We start from the raw sequence: 21,697 nt of genomic DNA on the forward strand, positions 1-21,697 counted from the left end.
TGAATACACAGCATGCAGATTGACACAGCTTGCCCCTAAAATCCACCTCAACCTCGACTTCATGATTTAATCAGTGCAGTGTGGCTGAGAGACTGGAAAAAGACAGACAGAGGATTGGAATCTGTAGAAACCATTAACATAAAGGCATCTGCGTCCCCTCCTCTTACTGGCTGCTACATGGCTTCTCTGCTCCCTTTTATAAAAGGAGTTTTGGGCACCATCTTGATCCATAAAGATCAGTTCTGCAGCTTGAAGCCAGATGATATATAACTTAGATTGCTTTGCTACTGGCCAACCTGGCTGGCGGCAGACTCAGTGGGTGGATGGTCTTCACAAAACAGCAGTGCATTTAAAAAAAAGCATACATATGTTGGTTAGGTTCATGCAACCTAAGCAATATATAAGAAATATGTTTGTATACTTCTCTCACACTCCAGCATCTGTGGGATTAACATACTGGGATGCCAAAGCTTTTAACAGCTCTAGTAATTGTATTTGTAAAATTAATACATTTCACCTGTCTAAATAACCAGAGGCAGCTTCACACAGACTTTAAAGGTCCCACATTGTGAAAATGTGGTATCCATCCATCCATTTTTTAAAATTATAAAGCAGGTGTAGGTGCCATATAAATACTGTGAAAGTATCAAAACGCTCCACAGAGAACTGCATACAGCCCTTATTCTGTAAATTGTGCATTTAAGGGATTATCTTTTATTGCTTTTATTCTTACATTAAAAAACAAAACTTTATCTATTGAGTACTTAAACTGCCTTTTGAGATCTGCTTGTTTTACTACTTTTACGCATTTTGTTCTTGTCCTGTTTGACTTCTTTAGACCTTTCTCTGTTTGGCATGTTTGTTTTGCTCATCATTTTATTACTTCATGAGTTCCCACCTTGCTTTGTCTGTCATTACACTTTGTAAACATCCATTTCTAAGATTATGTTTGTAAAGAAACGGTGCAGAGACAGCAAGGGTAGCTGAGATTCAGGGGTTCACAACAAACAGCAGAAGATAACAGCTCCACTAAAACTGTTTGAATGACCTGCTGTAAAAAATGCTCAGAATGAGCCAGTTTCATGTTGCATGGAAGATGAGAGCATTTTTACATAATATGTTTTCCCCCCTGAGCAGCGGTGTGTGCAGGCGCTGAGGTCTCTTATGATGTGTTTGAAGACCGGATGTTATAAAGGCTGCTAAAAGCTGCTCGTGGTAATGACTGTTGTTACCCAAATGTATGTTAGATAGGTTTATAGTATTATTACGTTGATAGTATTATTAAGTTGAAAGAGTTATAATGTGGCAGATTCTTTTTATATTCAGATCAGAAGTAGGTGACGTCAACATGATGGGATAACAACTGTGCAAGATGCGATCACAAAATTTCACAGATGTGAAGTTTAGATTGGAATCAAACCTGCGGGTACTGTGGTAAGGACATGGCCGTTTGTACACGGGGCACCTGGTCTACCAGGTGAGCTGCTTGGTGCCCCCACATTAGTGTTTAATATGCACTAATTTGTGTAGATAAATGATCGAAGGTTTTACTTCGTTGTTGCCCAGCACTGTATTTTTTTTTTATGTCAACCATGCTTTTTATTGTTTCCTTAAGAAAAATAATGTTTACAGCAACCTACACCATGTTCATATGGTAACAGATGATAAGATGAAGTATATTGGAGAACAGATTTTTCATAAACAAGAGGAAAGAAAAATTCATGGATGAACAAGATACATTCACAAAGCGTGTTCCCCCAACTCTGTAATTTTTTGGTGTAGTTTGTATTTCTATGTCCTTTGTTTAAGATGTTCACTATCCAAACATGGTCATTTTAGGAGGTTAACATTTAGATGAGCTAACATATTAACATCATAGCATGCTAATTATCACATTGTCAAGTTGGTAGTGGGACTGAACCAACCCAGAGTGTACTTGGCGACCTGGGAACGTGCTGCACCTTCATGTACAACTGAGTCTACGTATGGCTTAGACTAATGGAAGTTTAACCAAGTTTGGCAATATAGAGCTCAGCTCAACAAGCAGGAGTCTGAGATGTCCGGAAATGGGAATTGTACGGATCATTAACCTTTTTGAGTCATGTAGCGGCGTTGTGGTGGAGTCAGAGGAAAAGCCAGAGTAATGCTTTTTAGTGAAGATGAGTCATTTTTTAAATCTATTTTATGTGTATGTGCGCCTGTGTGTCCATGTGAGACAAATACCCACAGAGAGGAACAAATGGTAGTATTTAAAGGTTAAACATTACTGTTTCGTATAGAAATACTGTATGCAATACAAGCTTTTAAAATAAGTAATCTTTTAGCTTTGGCAACAAAACGTATAATAAGTAGTTCCAGAAACTGCATTTGGGCTCCGGTTTGTAATTAACCTACCTGAAAATCTGCATGTATACTTGGCTTTGAGTTGTCTGTACATTGAGTGGAGGAGCCATGTGTAGGCTGCCTGTCCACTCTAGACAGGTCGGGGTTTGGTTTAGGATTTGGGTGGGCGGTGTTCTCGGAGAATCTGATGAATGGCTGCTTGTGCAAACCTGGGTGGGAAGGGCCAATATGGATTGGCCTTTTTACCTCGGCAAACCCCATCAGCTGGTAATTGGCACCATATGTCAAGCAGACGGACCTCCCTATAATGTGCACTTCTTAGTTCAGTCCTCACCCACATGAGCCCATGGAAAGGTTCAACACTTGTCTGCCACCAATCAGGGATTAAACTGTGGTTCTCCTTCCAAAAGCTATACATTCAGTTTCTTTATAGATGAGGCGTACTTAATTCTTTAAAAAAAACCAACAAAACATGTAGTTTTTAAGAGATTATAAAAGAAACAAAGTTTATATTAAGGCAGAGTTGGTCCAAATCTGTAAAACTAAACATTTTCTGTTTTACTGATGGTCATTGAAAAAAAAACCCTTAAAATCTTTTTAATTGACATTATATCCTCACACACCAGAAAGGTTTTTTTTCCTTCTATAAAATAACCCCAGACCACAAATTTACATTTAAAAAGACCTTTTGTGGAAAAAACAGCTCAGAAACAATCCCCTATTATTCCCTTTTTCCACTATAAGTAGCCTTTATATGCCTTATTTTGAAAGGTGGGATAACCTGCTAAAAATAGCCCATAGACTCATTTTTTTTCTTGAAAGTTGAAGAGTACGCCAAGCAGGGACAGAAATCTTTTGTGCTCACTAGGGCTGCCCTTGAAAGTCGGATATTCGAATCATTAGTTGGAGACCCTCCGTCGACTGGGATTGCCTCAAGTCGATCAGTTGTTTTCAGATTTTGCTGCAGAGTGAGTGCTCTTGACTTTCACGCTACTCTTTGGTACAGAGAGCTGGGATCTGCAGGCAGCAGCACAGGGGTGTGAGAGAGGACAGACCCTCTGCTAAAAAGTAGCAAATTTACAGCTCACAGCAACTTAATACAATACAATCTCTTGCTTTTGTTTGATATCTAGTGTCTGCAAAAAAATATTGTTCCATATTTATGGCCCATCATTAGCGTAGTTAGCTTGTTACCTATATTACGTGATTGTCACGCTGAACGTCCGGCAGAGCGCATTAAAACTTTAAAACAAAACCAATCGGCAAAAATTCATATTGAACAGCTATCCAAAATGACTAACATAACTCCGATACTGGTACAGCCCTAATGCCCACAAACACCCTTGTGAGCAAAATGTGATATGTGATAAAATATCCAGCATGCCAGTCAACTGCCAAATAGCCAGTGCTACTGATATCAGTGTGTGTGTGGAGGGGAGGGGGTTAGAGGTGATTTTAGACTGTAAATGTGGCTGTTTGTATGAATGCTGGGACACTTGAATTATTGCCTGGTCTTTGAGTCGGTGTGCTGTTATGGCCCCAGATTGACCTGTTGACCCAGGACTTGTGATTTCTCAACATGTGGAACCCTTTTAAACCAAACCTTATGACGCTCTGTATCCCTGTTTACACAAGACATGGGCACGGGTCAGGCAGTATGTCTCATAAGTGGGTGGTGTTTATCTTTAATACACCTACACCTGCAGCCTGCAGGCTGTGACGCTTATCCGGGATTATTGTGAACTTTTGTCTGAACTTGGTCTGACGTGTTTGAATTAAATGGCTGAGACTGTTACAGTTGCTCGGGGTAGAAATACACCACTCACAAAAGAGAAATTGAGTATGTTTCTCTTTTGATAATTAAAATAAGATTGGTTTAGTTTCGTGAAAAGAGGTTAATGCATACAGCTAAAGTTTTGAAAGCTCTTTTACCTTCAAACAGGATAAAGTTAACAAGGTAGAAAGAATAAAGCTTAGATTCAGTGTAGTTTAATGCATTTACTTTAACACCATGAACACACTTAAAGTGACCGTAAGCAGCCACATTTCTAATATAGTTTTTGGTTTCTTACAGAACTTCATGCTGAATTATGTGGACACAGCACATGATGTCCAACCGTCCGGCGTATAATAACACCACAAATGGTTCTGTCCTGCCACATTCTTACCTGATGCCGCCCAACTGCATTTCATGCACATGCAAAAGGTGACTTTTGGTGTCACATCTTATGTCAAAGCTGCAGTATTTTATGAGTTCAGAATGAGAACAGGCTGGCACAAACCGTTTCATCTGTTGTTGTGCTTTTTGTACAGATCAACAAAAGAGATGTACAATGTTAATCGCTGAACTCAAGCTACTGAATCCAGGCTCGCTGTTTCCTCCTGCTTTTTGTCTTTTCACAATGCTAAGCTAACCATCTCCAGCTCGCCTCCACCTTCAGATTGAATCCATAGATATGAGATTTTTCCAGTGAAGCATTTAAAAGAAAGCTCTGTCCTTACTCTATTCGGTGTTTGTGCAGTGATAACATCAACTTTTTTTCTCAACCACTTCTCTCACTTTTACATTGTCCTCGCTCGGAGCTCTGCTCGGCCGACCAGCATTCCTGGACTCTCTCGACAATGGTATGTGGTCTGTGTTTGGCCGGCCTCCCAACTTACTGAGGGCCGAGCAGAGCCGAGGACGTTCATCATCACACCTCAGTGGCCGACTGAATCAGAGCTTTCACCTTTGAAAGCATTGACCGCTCGCTGTGCTTGTTCTGAAAAATCAGGTGCAATAAGAGGATGGTGTAGTTTCCATTTTTTCTCTTTTCCTCTGTTTCGCCAACACAGCAGAACATGTTTTCCGTTATCTTTATTATAAAACTCTTCCACCTGTAGAATTAGAAGATGTTTTATTTTCATCTCTATATCGCAAGGGATTCTAGCTTTTTTTTAATCTTGTCAAAATTAGATGACAGTTATCAGCATTATCCCATAACTCTAAAAAAAAATGTAATCCACTCAACAAAGCTAAAGCTTTCAGGGTGAGTCGTTTTGTATGCAATGAAAGAAATTCACTTTGTGTCTTCGGCGCGTCTTCCACAACATTTCTTTCTCAAGGAATTTCTGCAAGTGTGAGAGAGGCCGCACATATGGCTCAGTCGATGTAGACAAACACATGGCAGCCATAGAATTGGGGCTCTGCACATTGTAGAGGTGTGAATTATGTAATCTTTTCAAACTGATCCCACCGTGTGTGTGTGTGTGTGTGTGTGTGTGTGTGTGTGTGTGTGTGTGTGTGTGTGTGTGTGGTGTGTGTGTGTTGTGTGTGTGTGTGTGTGTGTGTGTGTGTGTGTGTGTGTGTGTGTGTTATGAGCTCAGTATGTGTGCAGATAGCTGCCAGGCTCTGGCACCGTGGATTTTCAGGCTAAGAGATGAACTGCTGAAAGCCCCCTGGGGTAGCAGGGCGCACAGGGTGATCGGGTTCACCACCTGCTCTGCCACTGTAGTTAACTGATCAGAGAAAGTGAGGCGTGTGTGTGCTTTCTTTCTTCCTCTGCATCCTGGGAGAGTTGATAGACAACAGACAGCACATCCATTGTTTGCATAGGTGTAGTTTCTCCTCCGCTCTGCTGCAGATGCTTGGAAAACTGGGCTGTTTGGGAATGGACAGGAAACCCCGCTCATTCCCCCCCTCTCTCTGTTGCGTCATTCGGCTCTGGAATGATCATATTATGGCGCACTGTGCACATTTCAAATTACCCTGAGTGCTAGCCCACCTACTTGGTAAACTGTCATTATTCCTCATGCAGCCCCCACAATGTCCTCAATACACTTCTCTCATTGTATAATCTGTCAAGTTGATATTTCGTAAAATAATCTTGGAAACTTTAAAAAGGAAAATAAATATAACTAAAAATCTTATTTTATGTGTACTTTATATCCAAGTCCTACGTTTACTTAAAATTTAGTTGTATATTTGTATTTTTTTCGGATACGGAGGAGAAAATGTTAGGAATATTTTATGACCTGCTGTTTTGTATTCAATAACATCGAATTTTGTCCTTAATTTATTGTTCCAGCCCAGGGACTACAGACAGTTTTGCAGTTTTGCTTAATGCATGCATCTCTCCTTGTTTTCTGTAAGGTTAATGTTTTATTATGCACTGTGCCTGTCCAAATGAAATTACATTATATTTATGTTGCAACAACTTCACAAAATTAGGTACATATAACTACATTTTAAGTTAACAATTAGCTATAAAGTACACATAATTCAGATGTATATTACATTTTTAAAGGCAATAGATTTTATAGATTTTTTAAAAGTAAAATCAACTCAACAGATTTTATAGGGATATATGCTGCAAACTGGGAGCAGATAAGCCGTTTCATTCATCAGACAACAAACTGCTGACCTCTCACTGAGCTGGGCTACACTTTGTCCCTGCTTGTTACCCCCGCTGACATATCATCCAATCCTGCACACACCTCACTCGCCACACAGCTGAGCAGCAGCCGTTTTCACTCTGCGCCTCAAAGTGCTCAAGGCTCTCAGCAATCAGGGAGAAAAAAAGAAGAAGGAAAAAGCAAAAAGGAAAAACATCTTGACACCGACACACCACACTGATGAAAGCCTGTCTGCATGCTCGCAGCCTGTAATTGAAGAGCAACCCCAATTACCAGCCTTACTTTGGGAGAAGTGGCGTGTAATAGTGCTGTTCAAGCTTTGCTTTGCTACATGCAGAAAATGTTAATTTCTGCATCTAATATTTATTAATGCTTGACATTTGAAATGAATTTTGAATGAACATGTCTCCTCACCCTCACGTAGAATTAGTCTCTGTGTGAGTATCATTATTATTATTTCCCGTCTTGAATACCAAACACAGGGATTATAGGAGCATCTCATACTTTGGATAACTGCACGGTGTCGGTGTCTCTGACTACAGGGAATTATTTAGTATTATTCATAAGAATAACTTTGTAACTATAGTGTTTATTGATAAAACAGTGGAGTTTAAGGGTATTTGGAGACAGTGGGAGTAAACAGTTGTTATGAAACTGACAGGAGAAAGGAGTTGAAATAATATGATAGGAGAGGGTGGTCATTTGATTTTTTCTTTTATTTTCTAAGACTGCGTATATCTGCCATATCGCTCAAAGCTTGAAGCTGTCTAGACAGAAGTACTTTGCTTTGCCTCACTATTCAGACAACTGTGATCAGCCACGTTGTTTATATCAGTATTTGAAGGTCTTTTATGGCTGAACTAACGGGCAGTGCTGTTATATTGTGCGAGGTAAATGCAGGCATGAAGGAGCAGAATATATGTAATTCATCATAACATGTACTTTCAACAAGTTTCTGTTCATACCTACACAAGTGTAAACCTGCATTTAACAATGTTTCTGTGTTAACACTGAATCAAATGACTTAGTTAAACGCATGCCTGCATCTTTATGCAGCTTTTGGCTCATTGTTTTGGTTCTTTGGCACCTAGACTGCATGTCCATATGGCTCACTTTAACCTGGATGTTAAAGAGAGAGTTCAACCCAACATCAAAAATGCATATTTCTGTAGTGCTGTTTATCAGTCTACACTGTTTTGGTGTGAGTTGCTGAGGACTGTAGAGATGTCTGGTCTGCCTCCTCTCTAAATTAATGGAACTGGATGACACTCGGCTTGTGGTGTTAAAAGCGCAAAAAAAAAAAAAAAAACATTTGAAAAACTCAAAGCAATGTGTATTTCCAGAAATCATGACCCAGTTACTCGAGGTAATCCACAGAGATGTCCTGAGCAGTTTCATACAGGAGCTGTTTTCTTTTTACTGAACTACACCTGCCAAACAGTTTCACCGTGCAGAAGGAAGAGTGCATCTACCAGAGACTCGTGCTCGAGACACAGCGGGAGACGTAAACATTAAAATGTCTTCGTCACCTGAGCTGTAATGTTAGCTAGCAGCAGATTTCCTACATGAAACTGCTCACAACATCTGTGGATTATCTTGAGTAGCCGGGTCATGATCTCTGGAAAGACACTTCGCTGTTTAGTGATTCAAAGGTATTTTTTGGCACTTTTGGCACAACAAGCCGAGTGCCATCTAGCTCCAATAAATTCAAAAGAAAACAGACATCTCTTTTTTCCAACACTCGATAACATACACCGAAAAAATCTAGATTGATAAATAGCACTACAGGTAAGGAGAAAAATATGTATTTTTGATTTTGGGCTGAACTGTTGCTTGAATCTGTGAGCAGTTATTTCTGGCAAAGGAGGAGTTTCCAACTAAGCTACTAGGACTAGGACTTTTAAGGCTCCTTTAGCAAGTTCTGTTTAATAAGCAGGTGTACAGAAGCATAAATCTAACGAATGATAATAATACTAATAATAATTTTTCTGTACTTTACAGGATTTTGTTTTCAGGATTTAACATCATTTAGCTTAGTTACTAGTAGGATAATATAATCACACAATGTTCTCAAAAGATGTATTTTGCTATTGACGTTAAACTATGCTCTTGTGGCGCATTTTAATTAATGGTACAACACAGCTAAAAAGCTACAATAGCGTCTTCCATTTAGAGTTTTTGGCACTTTCAAGACTGAATAATGAGTGCTCATTAAAATTTATTAAAGATTCATATTCAAATTAAATGATTTTTACTGTGAAATGCTGCTGTGAGATGGCTTTAGGTTTTTTTCCCTGCTTTTGTTTTGTACTTTAAATCAACATAAATCATTAATTAGATCCATTTTTACTCACTCATATCAATTATAATTAACTTAAACAGAGAAATTCATGTGTGTGCCCCTTGTATTTTCCCACAGAGATTTTCCCTTTCAATTACTGTGCTTGTTGTTTTTTAAGTAGTTTTTTTGTAACACACCATGGCAGTGTGAAAATGACAGATAAGTGAAAGCTGTCGATGCATGGAACAGCGCTTTAGAGGACACAGAACGTCTGTTAGTGGCGCTGATGGCCTGAGGGAGACCGAGATAAATAACTTTATATTGGCGCTATGTGAAAATAATGTCCATGCAGGCGAGGTCGTGGCATCGAGGGGCTGTGGCAGAAACACAGTGCAGGAATGAGGATGTTATATAAGATGAAAACATGTCTGATTGGCCGTCTAGTTCATACACATATTCGTGATGGCTGACTCTCAATGTGTGATTAATGTGAGAATAATAAATGTATATGTATATATATATATATGTATATGTGTGTGTGTGTGTGTGTGTGTGTGTGTGTGTGTGTGTGTGTATATGTATGTATGTGTATATATATATATATATATATATATAAGGGCAGGTGTTGCACCTTATGCAAATACTCATGCTCAAGAATTGGAGATATGCTTAAAAGCAGCTTAGTATCCATTCATTTGTCACATAAAATAGATCTGTGTAATTTTTAAAAGCTTGTTCTTAGTGTAAGGCCAGCATCTAAGAGCAGTATTAAAACATTAAGAAGCTTAATGCACACAGATTAATTATACTTTGTTATAGTTTTTTGGGGGGGAGTATAAGTACTTTACTTGAGTTTTTATATTTCTGTCAGCTTTTACTTTTACTCCATAACACTTCAGGGAAATATCCTTTAAGCATCTTAGTCACCTACCACCATAGAGGAAAGAAAGGAAGGAGGGAATAGATGATGAATAAAGGAATGGGAGTGAAGGACAAACTGGATTTTGTTCTTTAGATCCTTTCAGTTGTATAAAAAACTTTTTTTCTAGTGTAATGTACGTTCTGTTTTTAAAGGTGGTGTATGCTATGAAGAAATAAACATCATGATTCTCAGTTCTCATTTTTTCCACTGAACGCACACAATATCATCCAAGGCTTTTTCTAGTCTCAGTTGGAATAAATGGATTTATTTCTTAAATCCACAATAATCCAGTCATCATAGGTACTCTAAAACATGTAATTATTTTGAATTGATTCTATAATTTGAATGTGTTTTTTTTAATGTTCCTGGTGTTTTAAAACTTGTTGATAAACAATTTATGAACTATGAAACAACATCTTTTTTTCTTATCTTGGTAGGAGAGTTCGCAACTTCCTCTAGAATCTTAAAAAAAAAAATAAAAGAAAAAAAATAAAGTGAAGTGAATCCCGGAAATTAGCGGTCACTAACAAAATAAGAAGAAATGGTGGATACAAAAAAGAGTAAATTTGCTTGTATTGCAAAAGATGTGTAATGTAGGTGCATTTCATTTATTTCTTGATAAACCTGCTTCATTCTGAATTTTGAATTATTACTTTTGTTCTAGTGTTGCATGACTGTGTGATCATACATTAGCAGGATTAACAAATGTCAGTAGAGTGTGATGGAGAGTTCGGCCATGTGCTGTTGAGCAAGTGATATATTTTTGGTTAGTACCCAGTATTACAATTTTCTGATTTTTGATTGAATTACTGCGCTGAAATTAAATGAAACAAATTTGGCACATCACCCTCTTCATGCTATTACAATCTTTTTTTTAATGCCGATAAAACTTTTAATATATGTTTTTAAAAATTTCTGATATCCAGCATTATATATACTGTTTATTATAATTCTCATGTAGCCTTGGTGCACATCTGTGAGTGCTTTCAGCTTTGATTAGGTGTCGAGATAAACCCAAACACATGTAATAGAAATGTTACCACCGCGACAACATCAGGTTGAATGTCAAGAGAGAAAAACATTGTGCAAACACAGCCGACGTGCAGGAGAACAAGAGAGACAGCCAGCCAAGTTTTTTATTCAGCACGAATGTAAAAAAGTAAAACCATTATGGCTTTTGTTGCTATCTGGGAAGAAAGGGACATCTTTTTGTAAAGATGACTTAGGTTATAAAGATGCTTTTTGGTAGAAAAACAAAAGGCAAAGAATCAGGCCAAGCCACTCTCCTGACAAAAAGTTAAAAAGCCTTGAACTGTTTTGCTGACTTGATGCACCAATTGAGCTTTTTTTAATCCCATTCTCTTAGATCAAAAGTGGCAAGACGGAGAAGGAGTGCCAGCAGCTGCTGCTGAGGAGCCTGCAGTACTTGGAGCGCTACATTTACCTCATCCTCTTTAACACATACCTGCATCTAGAGAAGAAAGAGTCGTGGCAGCGCTCCTTCACGCTCTGGATGGAACAGGTACAGGAAGCTCTGGATTTTATATCTCTGTTCTATCTCACTTTGACACACATATATATGTGCATTATATATATAGTATACGAATTTGAATAGCTTTTTTTGATGCCCCTGTGCACTCTTCTGGCTATTGATGTTTGACAGACATCCCAAAAGGGGCTTAAAATCAGTTTCTGTAAAAACAGGTCAGTTCAAGTTTTGATTCCCTCTCTTTCTCTCTCTCACTCACACACACACACATTAGCAAGTTAGCAACACCAAAAAAAAAGCAGGATATAGGCAGCCCGCTCTCATTCTCAACTTATCAAATACTGCTGCTTGGTCAGTGATTTGAGTGTCAGACACTGATGCAAAAAGGCACCTTTCGTGGTGATATCTTTCAGCGCCTGATGGCGTCATTTTGCAATGCTGCTGGTAAAAATTTAATATAATGAGCAGGAAAGTACCTGCAGGGTTAGCAGGAGAGGAGGTGGATGGGTCCAACAACCCCGGACTTCCACCCAGGAGCTCACTGTTTGCTTCCTGTAACAATGTGGTGCCAAACTATTCAGGCTGTACCTGACTCAAAATTTTGCGATTCTTTTCTTTTTCCCATATAAAGTTTTTTCAACTCGCTGAGTGGGACATTCAGTGTGACAGTGGCATCCATGTAATATAGTAAACAAGCTAACAGCACTGACAATGGAGTTGACAATGCGCAACAACACTGTACTAGACACTAAATTTCAAATGAAAGCCAGAGACCGTGTCGTAGAAAGTTGCTGTGAGCTGTAAATTCACCACTTCTTAGCAGAAGAGAGAAGAAAATGTTATCTCAAAGCCTTGCGGTGCAAAGTCGCATCTTCTCAGTACTATTGCATCTTGTCCGCAGCTGCTTGTACCAAAAATATTGCATAAAGGTAGAGAGCGCTCACTCCATGGCAAAATCTGCCTCGAGGATCCAATGATTTTTCAGCTCTGGAGGTTGCAGCTCATTCAGAATGGGCTCAAACTGTACAGTGTATGCCCAGCTTAAACAGGAAAAAATAATCATGTGCCCTCTTTCAAACCACTGAATGAACTGGCTTGTTTTGCAGTTCAAATACTAATAGGAAATGTCAAGTCAATGCTGCTGGTGATGAGTCTTCTTAAATTGCCTTTGGAAAAATGTCAGTAAAGCTGTGCTGTATAGAATAAGTACAAAATCTGCTGTTTGCCTTCCAGATCAATTTGTCTGTGAGATTTACTGGTAATCGCAGTATCATTAAAATCATGGCAAGGGAAGAAGACTTTAACCCCCACAATGCCAAGTTTCGGTAGCTGGTCAGAAGAGAAACTCAAACAGGAGATGAGGACTAGTTTTCTTTTTTTTTTTTCCACACTCTCAGTCTGTGCACATTGTAAACCAGTTACCAGAGTTTCATTTGGATTTTGCGCCTGGAATTTACAAGCTGGTTCTGGTTCTATTGTGGCCTGGTTCTTCACACACTGAACTTCATAATGTCTCGGCTCTGTGTTTTTGTTGGTACATTAATCGTTTGGCCAGCTGTGCCCCTTCAGTAAAGTGGAGAATTTATGTGCATTCCAAACAAATGAGTAGTCTGTAAGTGGTACCCAACACACACACACACACACACACACACTGCAATTAAAATGTATGTTGCAAAATGTTAAACTCACATGTTGGTAAAAAAATGAGCAGTTTGGCAGTTTGTCAGAACACGCTCAGTGTCATCAGATAAAGCTGCAGCGCAGAGTGAAATTTTAAAATGAATAATGAATCTGCTTCATATGGTCTCATTTACATGTCTAAGCATTTGGTTTTAATTAAAAGGTGTCAGCTGTCTTGTTGTTATCCCAGCATTCGCACTGAGGCGCAGCAAAACCTCTTAAATCTGATTTCCTTCTCTTTTCTTTTTTTTTTAAATAGAAGAAACATATTCCCACCACGGCAACTTTACAATGTGTTTATTCTTTAGGCTGAATGATAAAATTCTCGTTTGTAGTCTGCCTGGAGTGTCTAAAACTGCTGGTAAAAGCATACTACCTTGCAGCCATTCTCTATTCTTCATTGCAAGCAGGCGGCCTGGAGGAACCTGTCCAAAAGCCTTGAATGTTTGAAACTCACTGAATGAAAATCTCCTTCTTTGTCCTTATTGAGGTGGAATAAACTCAAAGAAAAAACGCTGAATTCCAAAATAGACTGGAACAATAGCTGTGAAAACAATTGTCACAGAAATATGCACGGTCAAACAGGGCATATTCTTCCTGTTATGAGTAGCAAATATATGTGGTGCATCAGAGTGACTCTAATGGCCCAGTTATGCCATGAGAAAATAAGTGTGCACACACGGACCAGGAACGCTCTGCTGTGCAGCAGGCCACAGAAAATACTCATAACACTGAAATGTCATTTGCAGGTGGTTTCTGTATTTTATCACCCAGGTAGCCTGTAGTTTTTTCTTTCAGTCTTTTCTTCTGTCTAAAGCCGCCTTTGTATTTGCAAAAACGTTTTTTCTTGGTGGTGGAAACTACTATCCAAAGTTTAAAAAAGTCCTTCATATTTTTTTAACATGCAAAAATTGATGGGTTTTTTTTCAGTTATTTGAGAACAGTAGAAAAAAGTTATCAACGCATCAATGTCATATCCATTATTTTAAGCTGATATGGTGAATTTGTTAGCAAACATTTATTTACACATCCAGCGGTGACATAACAACATTATGTTATTTGTGACAACTTAATGAACGCAACTCCAATATCTACTGGCTTTTGGCTCTGTTTTTGGTCTTCACCAACTCCCGAGGGAAATATTTGGCTCTCAGTGAGCGTCTTTTGCCCCAGTTTTTTCAGTGTATCCTGCACTGTTGGCATGCGGCAGCCCTTGTTGGTGGCTTGTCACTCTTTGTGAGAGAAATCACTCTGATTGGCACTTCAGCTCAGTGCACGAGAAGTGAAATAGACGTGGAAAAGAAAACAAACAAGCAAAGTCAAGAGACGTGGGATTGAAACTAATTTGTTATATTAGATAAGATTATATTTAAGCCATTGAGCGCTTTAGCAGAAATGTTTAGAAACTGACCGTGTAATTGTTTGCCAGCACACAGTAAATATAATTTGTTTTTTTAACATCCAGCTGTGTTGTTAATGTGCTATCTGACTCTGTCGTGTCAGTCTTTCAGTTTCCCTTTTTGAATGAAAAAAAAAAAACAGTAACACTGTCTGCTGGTGTGAAGAGTTATTTCCTCTCATGCAGGCGCAGAGCATACGAGCTGTAGTCTTTGGGTGTTATTTAATCGGTAGGAAGTTGAGTTTAGTTATCCCTAAAGGGCTAAATTGTCCTTTTTGTCATTGCTCTGCCTTTTAAATCATGACTCAGACATTTATAACAAGCTTTTGTGACTGTGACTGTACAGTTTGTAAAGTCACAGTGCATTTTTAAGCAACTCATACTGCTGCCTTGTCAGTAATGCAGTAATGCTGCTTTGTCTTACCAAAAAGGTTTTTCTTTTGTACAAGCAACTTGAAGCAAGTATGGCTGTGCTCCATGCACTTCTGTTGTTTATGCAGTTGCTTAAAAGGCTGCTGTTCATTTTAATAGCAGATTATACAATGCATTTTTTAGCCTGATTGACCACAACATCAATCTTTTTTTAATTGCAAATATATCATATTAGGCAATTCTGTTTAATTGGCGGCTTAAATAATCTTCATAATGGTTTGCCAAACAGGTGGGATTTCAACTTTCTCCTCCATTTTCTCGAACACCTGGGGCCATATCTTAGACAAAGATATCCTTCAGATTTGTTGCAGTCTGCTCGTATCTCACTGGCCACTACGAAGGTCTAAAGGGAAATTGGTAACCAGGGCGATATATCAGAGCCACCCATCAGCTGCACAGAGAGCATCATTCTGATGGCACTTCAATAAATCAAAAGAGCTGTTTTCCTTAGTGGAGTGAATTCAAGAGCTATTTCAGGCCTGGACGTTGTCACTTGAGCATTACACTAAACTAACTTTTGCAGGACTTTTCAAATGGATTTTCTGCAAGCTTCAATCTTCGTAGCTTGACAACATTTTGGGAAAAAAGGCAAAGTGACTGTCTGATATGACTCTTGCTGTACTGATGGAATTATTACTGTAGTAATGGACATTACATTGAATTTAACAAGATAACTGATAAATATGGGGGGATTTTTGAATTTGCATGCTTAAGTAAGAAAGCTTTTTTGTCATATTTTCTGAAACTGTCACTACACCCTGACAGTAGTACATGAGACAGATAAATTGGGAAAAAATCAGATTGCTCTGACTCTCCTAGTGTTCCTAAAGACACCCACTGTGCCTGAACAAAAACAACCAATCAGACCCTGTTGAAGTCTCCAACGCAGTGTCAGTCACTGCTCCTGCACAGGATACACAGCCCCCCTTCACTCAGTCAACTGCATCACTTCAGCATGTGGCTCCAGTTTGAATGCGTTCAGGTCCTGTAGCTCTCTCCATCTCAGAAAAGCGACTACGATCTTTTCGTTTCATCTATGGCTGGGTTGAACTCTTTCAAGCTTGTCATTGCCATCTACATTGTTGTTGCTGAATGGTTGTTTTCGTTCAAGTGTGGTCTTGCAAATGCCATAAGGAGCACTAGAAGGAGACAGAGGAACATGATTTTTACCACAGATTATCTGTCCCCTGCATTTCACCAGGAACAATGCCAGGCTTTGGTGCTAATGTGACATACTGGCCAAACTGTGGAATTACTGCTTATATTACTGCTACTATTACTACTAATAATAATTATAATAAGAAGAAGAAGAATAGTTATAACTTTATTCATAGGGCACCTTTAAAAACAGAGTTTACAAAGTGCTTTGACATACAAATCAAAGCAGAAATGGGATACAGAGATGGCAATACAACAACGGAAAACCAAACTGTCCTATTGAACACAAGCAAGAAGAGGCAAGTGTAGAATTAAGATAAAATTAAAAACCAGAGGACAAATAATGTAAGATGCAGGAGGTGTAATGTCAATATAAAATAATACAAAAAAGACCAAAAACAACAAAAACATTAAAGGAGTAAAACCACATATAAAAGTAAATAAATCAGATAAAACACGAGCTAAAAAGGTAAAACAAATAAAAAGACAAAATAGAAGGATGACATCACATGAAAGCATGTCTATAAAATTGGGTTTTAAGAGGTGATTTAAAAGAATTCACTGATTCTTCCAGCTTTATCTCCTCAGGCAGGTTGTTTTAAAGCTGAGGGCCCCTGATGGCAGCTTATGAGTCCATAGCGTGATATCATTGGGCTCAAAAAGACTTTTCCTCATAGAACATTGTTAAAGAAACAGAAAACTGTTTTTTTAGGGCGAGCTTATGGAGACATTATGAAGTGACTCGCTTCATTGACTGAATGTAAGATTAATTAAGTGTAAATTCCTCTTATTCTCCTGTGTGTTTTATTCTGATTTTGGATTCATATGCATTTTCAACAGCAGCGGTTTGTCTCGACTGAGCAGAGAGAAACTTTCTCAACCTGTCACAGCATTGGTCGGTGTTGGACAGAATCGCTCGGAATTGCAGTTGAGCACAAAAGATGCGGGAAACATACCATTAAAATAAATTGCATGCCCTAGGTAAAATGTCCCTCCGTTACACTGTAACCACAAAAGGTAGGAACTGATTTGAACCAGGTCGATTGAGTGAGGTCAGACCGTTGTTGTGGCAACCCTGCTCTTTGAAATTAGGGTCAGAATCAAGTGTCATTTTAAATGGACATTTTTTCCGATTGATTTTTGTGCCCATGTGTGACTTCAGGAATCAACCACAAAGATGTCAGCTGTAACAGAACACATGTAGACAAACAGAAAATCAAATATTATTTTTGATGTGTTTTATGCACTTTTTGCTCTGTGTCTAAATGGATTCTTTAGTACAGCATTTCTACGCTCTATACTATTTCACCTCACTATCACAAATCATTTTCACACTATTCTCAAAATAAAACTGTTGTTTACAAGTCCACTGACAAAACGTATAACCCTGTAGAACCTGGATCAACATCAATTTGCTCCGATCAGACACCTTTCACCTGCACATAAAACAGTGAAAATTGGTGTGACTTCTTTTGAAATCATGGGAAAAACACAATGAGCAACTTGGCAAGAAATGTCTGAAAAATTGCCAAAAAAATGTATTGAAAGATAACAAGAAAATGACTTGAAAAGAAGCTGTGGGGAGATATTAGATTTTATCCAGAAAAAAGGGAAATCCTCCAGACTACATTATTTATAATCCTGATGATTATATATTTAAAATTATTTTACAGGGGGAAAAATGCTTTTGATTTGATTCTATCTGTTTCACTTTCTTAAGGTAATTTTCTTGTCTCTTTTAGTTTTCTAATTTTAGTTTTTGACTATTTTCAGGTAATTTACTTGTAACTTTTTACTTATTTTTTTTATATGATTTCTGGGGCCAGTTCTTGTTAAGCTGCTCATTGCCTTCTTTTCCATGTTTTTTAAAGAAATCATGACAATTTTCTCAGGTTTCTAAGGGTTAAAATCAAGTTTTAATCAGGTCGGCTCACAGAATGTTTTTACAAAAATAATGATTCTCGAGAGCATGCAACATGGCATGACATCACTTAGATAAAAATTAAAAACATTCACACTGTGAAACACTCATCCCAAGGCAATTTTTGTCTGAACCATATTAAATTATACAGTGATCTCTCAAAAAAAAAAATCAGTATTGTGATGCATTCAGTGGCCCAGTTGCAGCAGAATCTGGCAACGCTCCAACCAATCTGACCCAGCCAACCCGAAGGCACAATCATTAGCCTATCACCACTGACCGTGGCACGATCATTAATGACAAACTGACTGCCAGAGGCAGCGGTCGGGGGTCATCGCCATCACTGGATCGTGCATTTGAAGCCACGGTTACACAACCTGCCTGATCTGAGCGGTACAGTCTGTCCTGCATCCCGCGCTGTGTGTATGCATGTGTGTGTTTATGGACTAATTTGATCTTTACAGCGACTAAAAGCAGGAGCACAGTGTTCCCAGTCATGCAGGGCAGAAGCTTGTGCCAGCTGATATGGAGCTTGTGACCTATTTGGTGTTGTTGCTTCTGCTCAGTCGGATTGTTTGAACACAGAAGCATGAGTGTGTGTCGTTTCACTGCAGGATCAAAACGATGCAGCAGTATGCATGTGAAGTAAATGACTACTGCCTCATTGTGTGCACACTGGACAAATATTGTCACTAGCGTCATTAGCCCGTGGTGCCTCGTGGCCATGTTTTGAGATCAGAGCAGAAACATCAGAGGAGTTATTGGAATTGAAATCCATGTTTGCTAATCCAAAACGTGGCCCTTTACACAATGGCAGGACTTGTGTACAGTGCATACCAGGGATGCCTGCAGGAGAGGTACCCTATCAGTCACTCCAGCTGTTTTGATGTGTGGCACAGAGGCCTCCCTGTCCCCCTGCACAGAAGCGGTATGTGCAGCCTTTGAGATAACCGACTGTGGGAAAGACCAGCGCCTCCTCGTTGCGCTGCTCCTCCCCAGCAGCTCCAGCCGCCTAATGAGTATTGGCGTTTGTGATCTCTTCAATGCAGCATTAAAGGCATCTCCCCCACAGCTCTGTTTATGTCACGGGGAAAGTTTGTCGAAACATAGCATCTACTCTAAGGCCTGCTGCAATTTGACATCAAAGATCTGATCTGTGATTTGTCCGCAAATGTATTGATTCGCTGTTTTTATCTCAAGTCTTTAGATGTTGTTTCCACCACAGCAGAACCCTGGGGAGCCATGATCAATTGCTGGCAGTGCTGCAAAAATTTTCATTTTATTCATCCATGTGTAAAAAAATGAAGGTAAATTAAAATTACATTTTCAAACAGGTCAGCATAAAAGAAGAGCAACATAAAAAATGCTGAAAGGATACTGGTACTTTGTAGAGTTAATTAGAAAATTATAGCATGCTAATGTGTTTAAGAAATTCTACACCCTCCAAATCGTCATTTGTATATCAATTTCTCAGCCCTTGTTACATTGAATTCATGATTTTCTCGCACGCCTACAAAGTCCACAGAGATACGAGAGGCAAACATTCTTAATGAGCTGAAATCGTGGACGTCTGTTTTCCACGACAGCAAAACGCCCTCAAAACATCTGTTTACAAACTCTCACAGTACTTGTGCAGTGTTATCCAAGTCTCATTTATCCAGTTGTATGTTCAGTGCCTCCCAAACACATGCGATTTCACTAAAACCTTAATATTTAAAACACTTAGGCATGGGTGCACTACTTGTCTGTTCATGAGTCTATTTAGGCAAAAATGTTTTAAATATTAAACTTCTGCAAAAATGCTTGACGAGTAGCTGACATACAAATGGTCATTTGGGGAATGAAGTAGACCTTTAAACTAAATTGGTGAGAATGGGTAACAGTTATACCTGCCAAGCATCAGCTAGTGTTGTTATTTGCCCCTTTTCCACTGGACAAAAAAGAAAAGACCTGCTATTATCTGGCTTTTGTATTTATGGGGAAAGGTGAAACAATGACAGGCTGCCAAAAATTACTGCCTGTCTCCATCCAAGAAGCGCTCAAACATTTTTCAAAATTTAAAAATAACATTAAATTTAAAAATAAAAATAATAATAATATATAACAATGGTGTAACCAATGTAACATTTTCACCGGCCTCCATACTGCTTTCTACTTTTTGCTGACCTGTTTTCTGGCCCCTCTGTGATGTTGAACACGACACACCAGAAAACAAAAGGCATAGTCACATGATAAGCTGTGCACACAGCTCTGCTGGCATTGGAAGAGTCTCAGATGCATACAATGTCTTTCAAGACAAAAATATGTCCGTAAAACACTTTTAATTTGTTCATTTCCTTGTGCAACAAACGCTTAAGGTTTAGGCAACAAAAAGCATGTGGTTAGATTTAGAAAAAAAATGGTTTGGTTTGACGTTCATACTAGGAAGTGAACACGGTACTCCTGGGTGAAAGTCTGGTGTTTGTTGGACCCATCCACAACATTTCCCACCTGCCCTATAAGGACCTTTCAGCACTTTAAACTATGTTGCTGCCTGGCTGCATTTGAAACTTACTCTGTGTGGTGCTGTATCATACTACCACAAAAGTATGCTTTTTTTTGTCTGTGCCTGACATGGAAATCACTGACCAAGCGACAGTATTTGACGACTTCGGAATGAGACAGGTTGTAAAATCACTACTCTTGGCCGAGCTTCTGTCCTATGACGTGGCATTAGTGTGTCATGGAAGTGGTGTACTTATCTCTGGTGGCGAGTTAATGTTGTTAAAAAAAAAAAATGACCATATACTGCAGATGAATTGAGGGGGAAATGGAATTGGCTGCAGGAGTGGTATTTTTCCAAAATCTCTGTGTCAGCATTGGAATCCATTCAACTGTAACTGTACTACAAGAGTCACTTTCCAGAGGGGTTTCAGTGTTTGATCCACAAAAGGTAAAGTATTTTGGGAAAAAAAAAGAAAAAAAGGTCAAAACCCTCAGCTCTACCTCAACCTACAGAGATTGTGTGTTGTCACTCTTGATCCTCTCCAACAGCCTCTCTTTCCTGTTTCAGAGTTTTCTCTCATGCCCTGTTCTCACAGCTGTGGAGTAGATGAGTCAGGTTAAGTACCCTGGTTAATAGCACAAAGTCCTCTTGGGAGTCCCATCCGCTGACTAATGTTCAGCTGCACCCACTCATTTGTTCCCACCAAAACGCTCATACAGCAGTCACGCTGGCTGCCTTCCAGGAACACATCACAACACAAACACGGATGTGTTGAATGGTAAATGAGTGCATGTATTTGCTACAAAAGCCAAATTAAGACAGGATAATAAAGCTGCATGATAATGTGTTGATAGTGAGACCACTCAAATGGACTAAGAGACACTTCAAACCAGCTCGACAAGGCAAAAGTTTTAGTGTTACAAGGTATCTATTGTAAGATTTGATTTTGCATGGTCAGCAAGTAGGTAATCTAGACCACACTCTGTGGTGCCTTGTGTTTATTTCTGCACAAAGCTGGACGGCTAAGCTATAATCATTGTTAGTGAGAGGGATATCTTGACACTATTATTCCTGTTCATTGTTCCAGTATGTCCTCCTCAGCAGTCAACCTGACAGTGCGTTTTTTAAAAGCGCTTCGTACAGGATTACCTCACAGCCTCGAGAACATAACCACAGTCTTCAGTCTTGTGTA

At 39.0% G+C, this 21,697-nt stretch overlaps 1 protein-coding gene across 5 annotated transcripts in view; it reads left to right on the forward strand.

The window, feature by feature from the left end:
• The window catches only part of pald1a (phosphatase domain containing paladin 1a), an 84,022-nt gene that overhangs the window by 57,709 nt on the left and 4,616 nt on the right, over positions 1–21,697 (forward strand). For all 5 annotated transcript variants that reach the window (XM_042507525.1, XM_042507523.1, XM_042507526.1 and 2 more), the window contains one exon: positions 11,308–11,463. In XM_042507525.1, the coding sequence (XP_042363459.1) occupies positions 11,308–11,463 (156 nt within the window). The remainder of the gene's footprint in view (positions 1–11,307; positions 11,464–21,697) is intronic.

The sequence above is a fragment of the Plectropomus leopardus genome, chromosome 19 (genome assembly GCF_008729295.1).
Source record: "Plectropomus leopardus isolate mb chromosome 19, YSFRI_Pleo_2.0, whole genome shotgun sequence".
NCBI classification, from domain to species: domain Eukaryota; kingdom Metazoa; phylum Chordata; class Actinopteri; order Perciformes; family Serranidae; genus Plectropomus; species Plectropomus leopardus.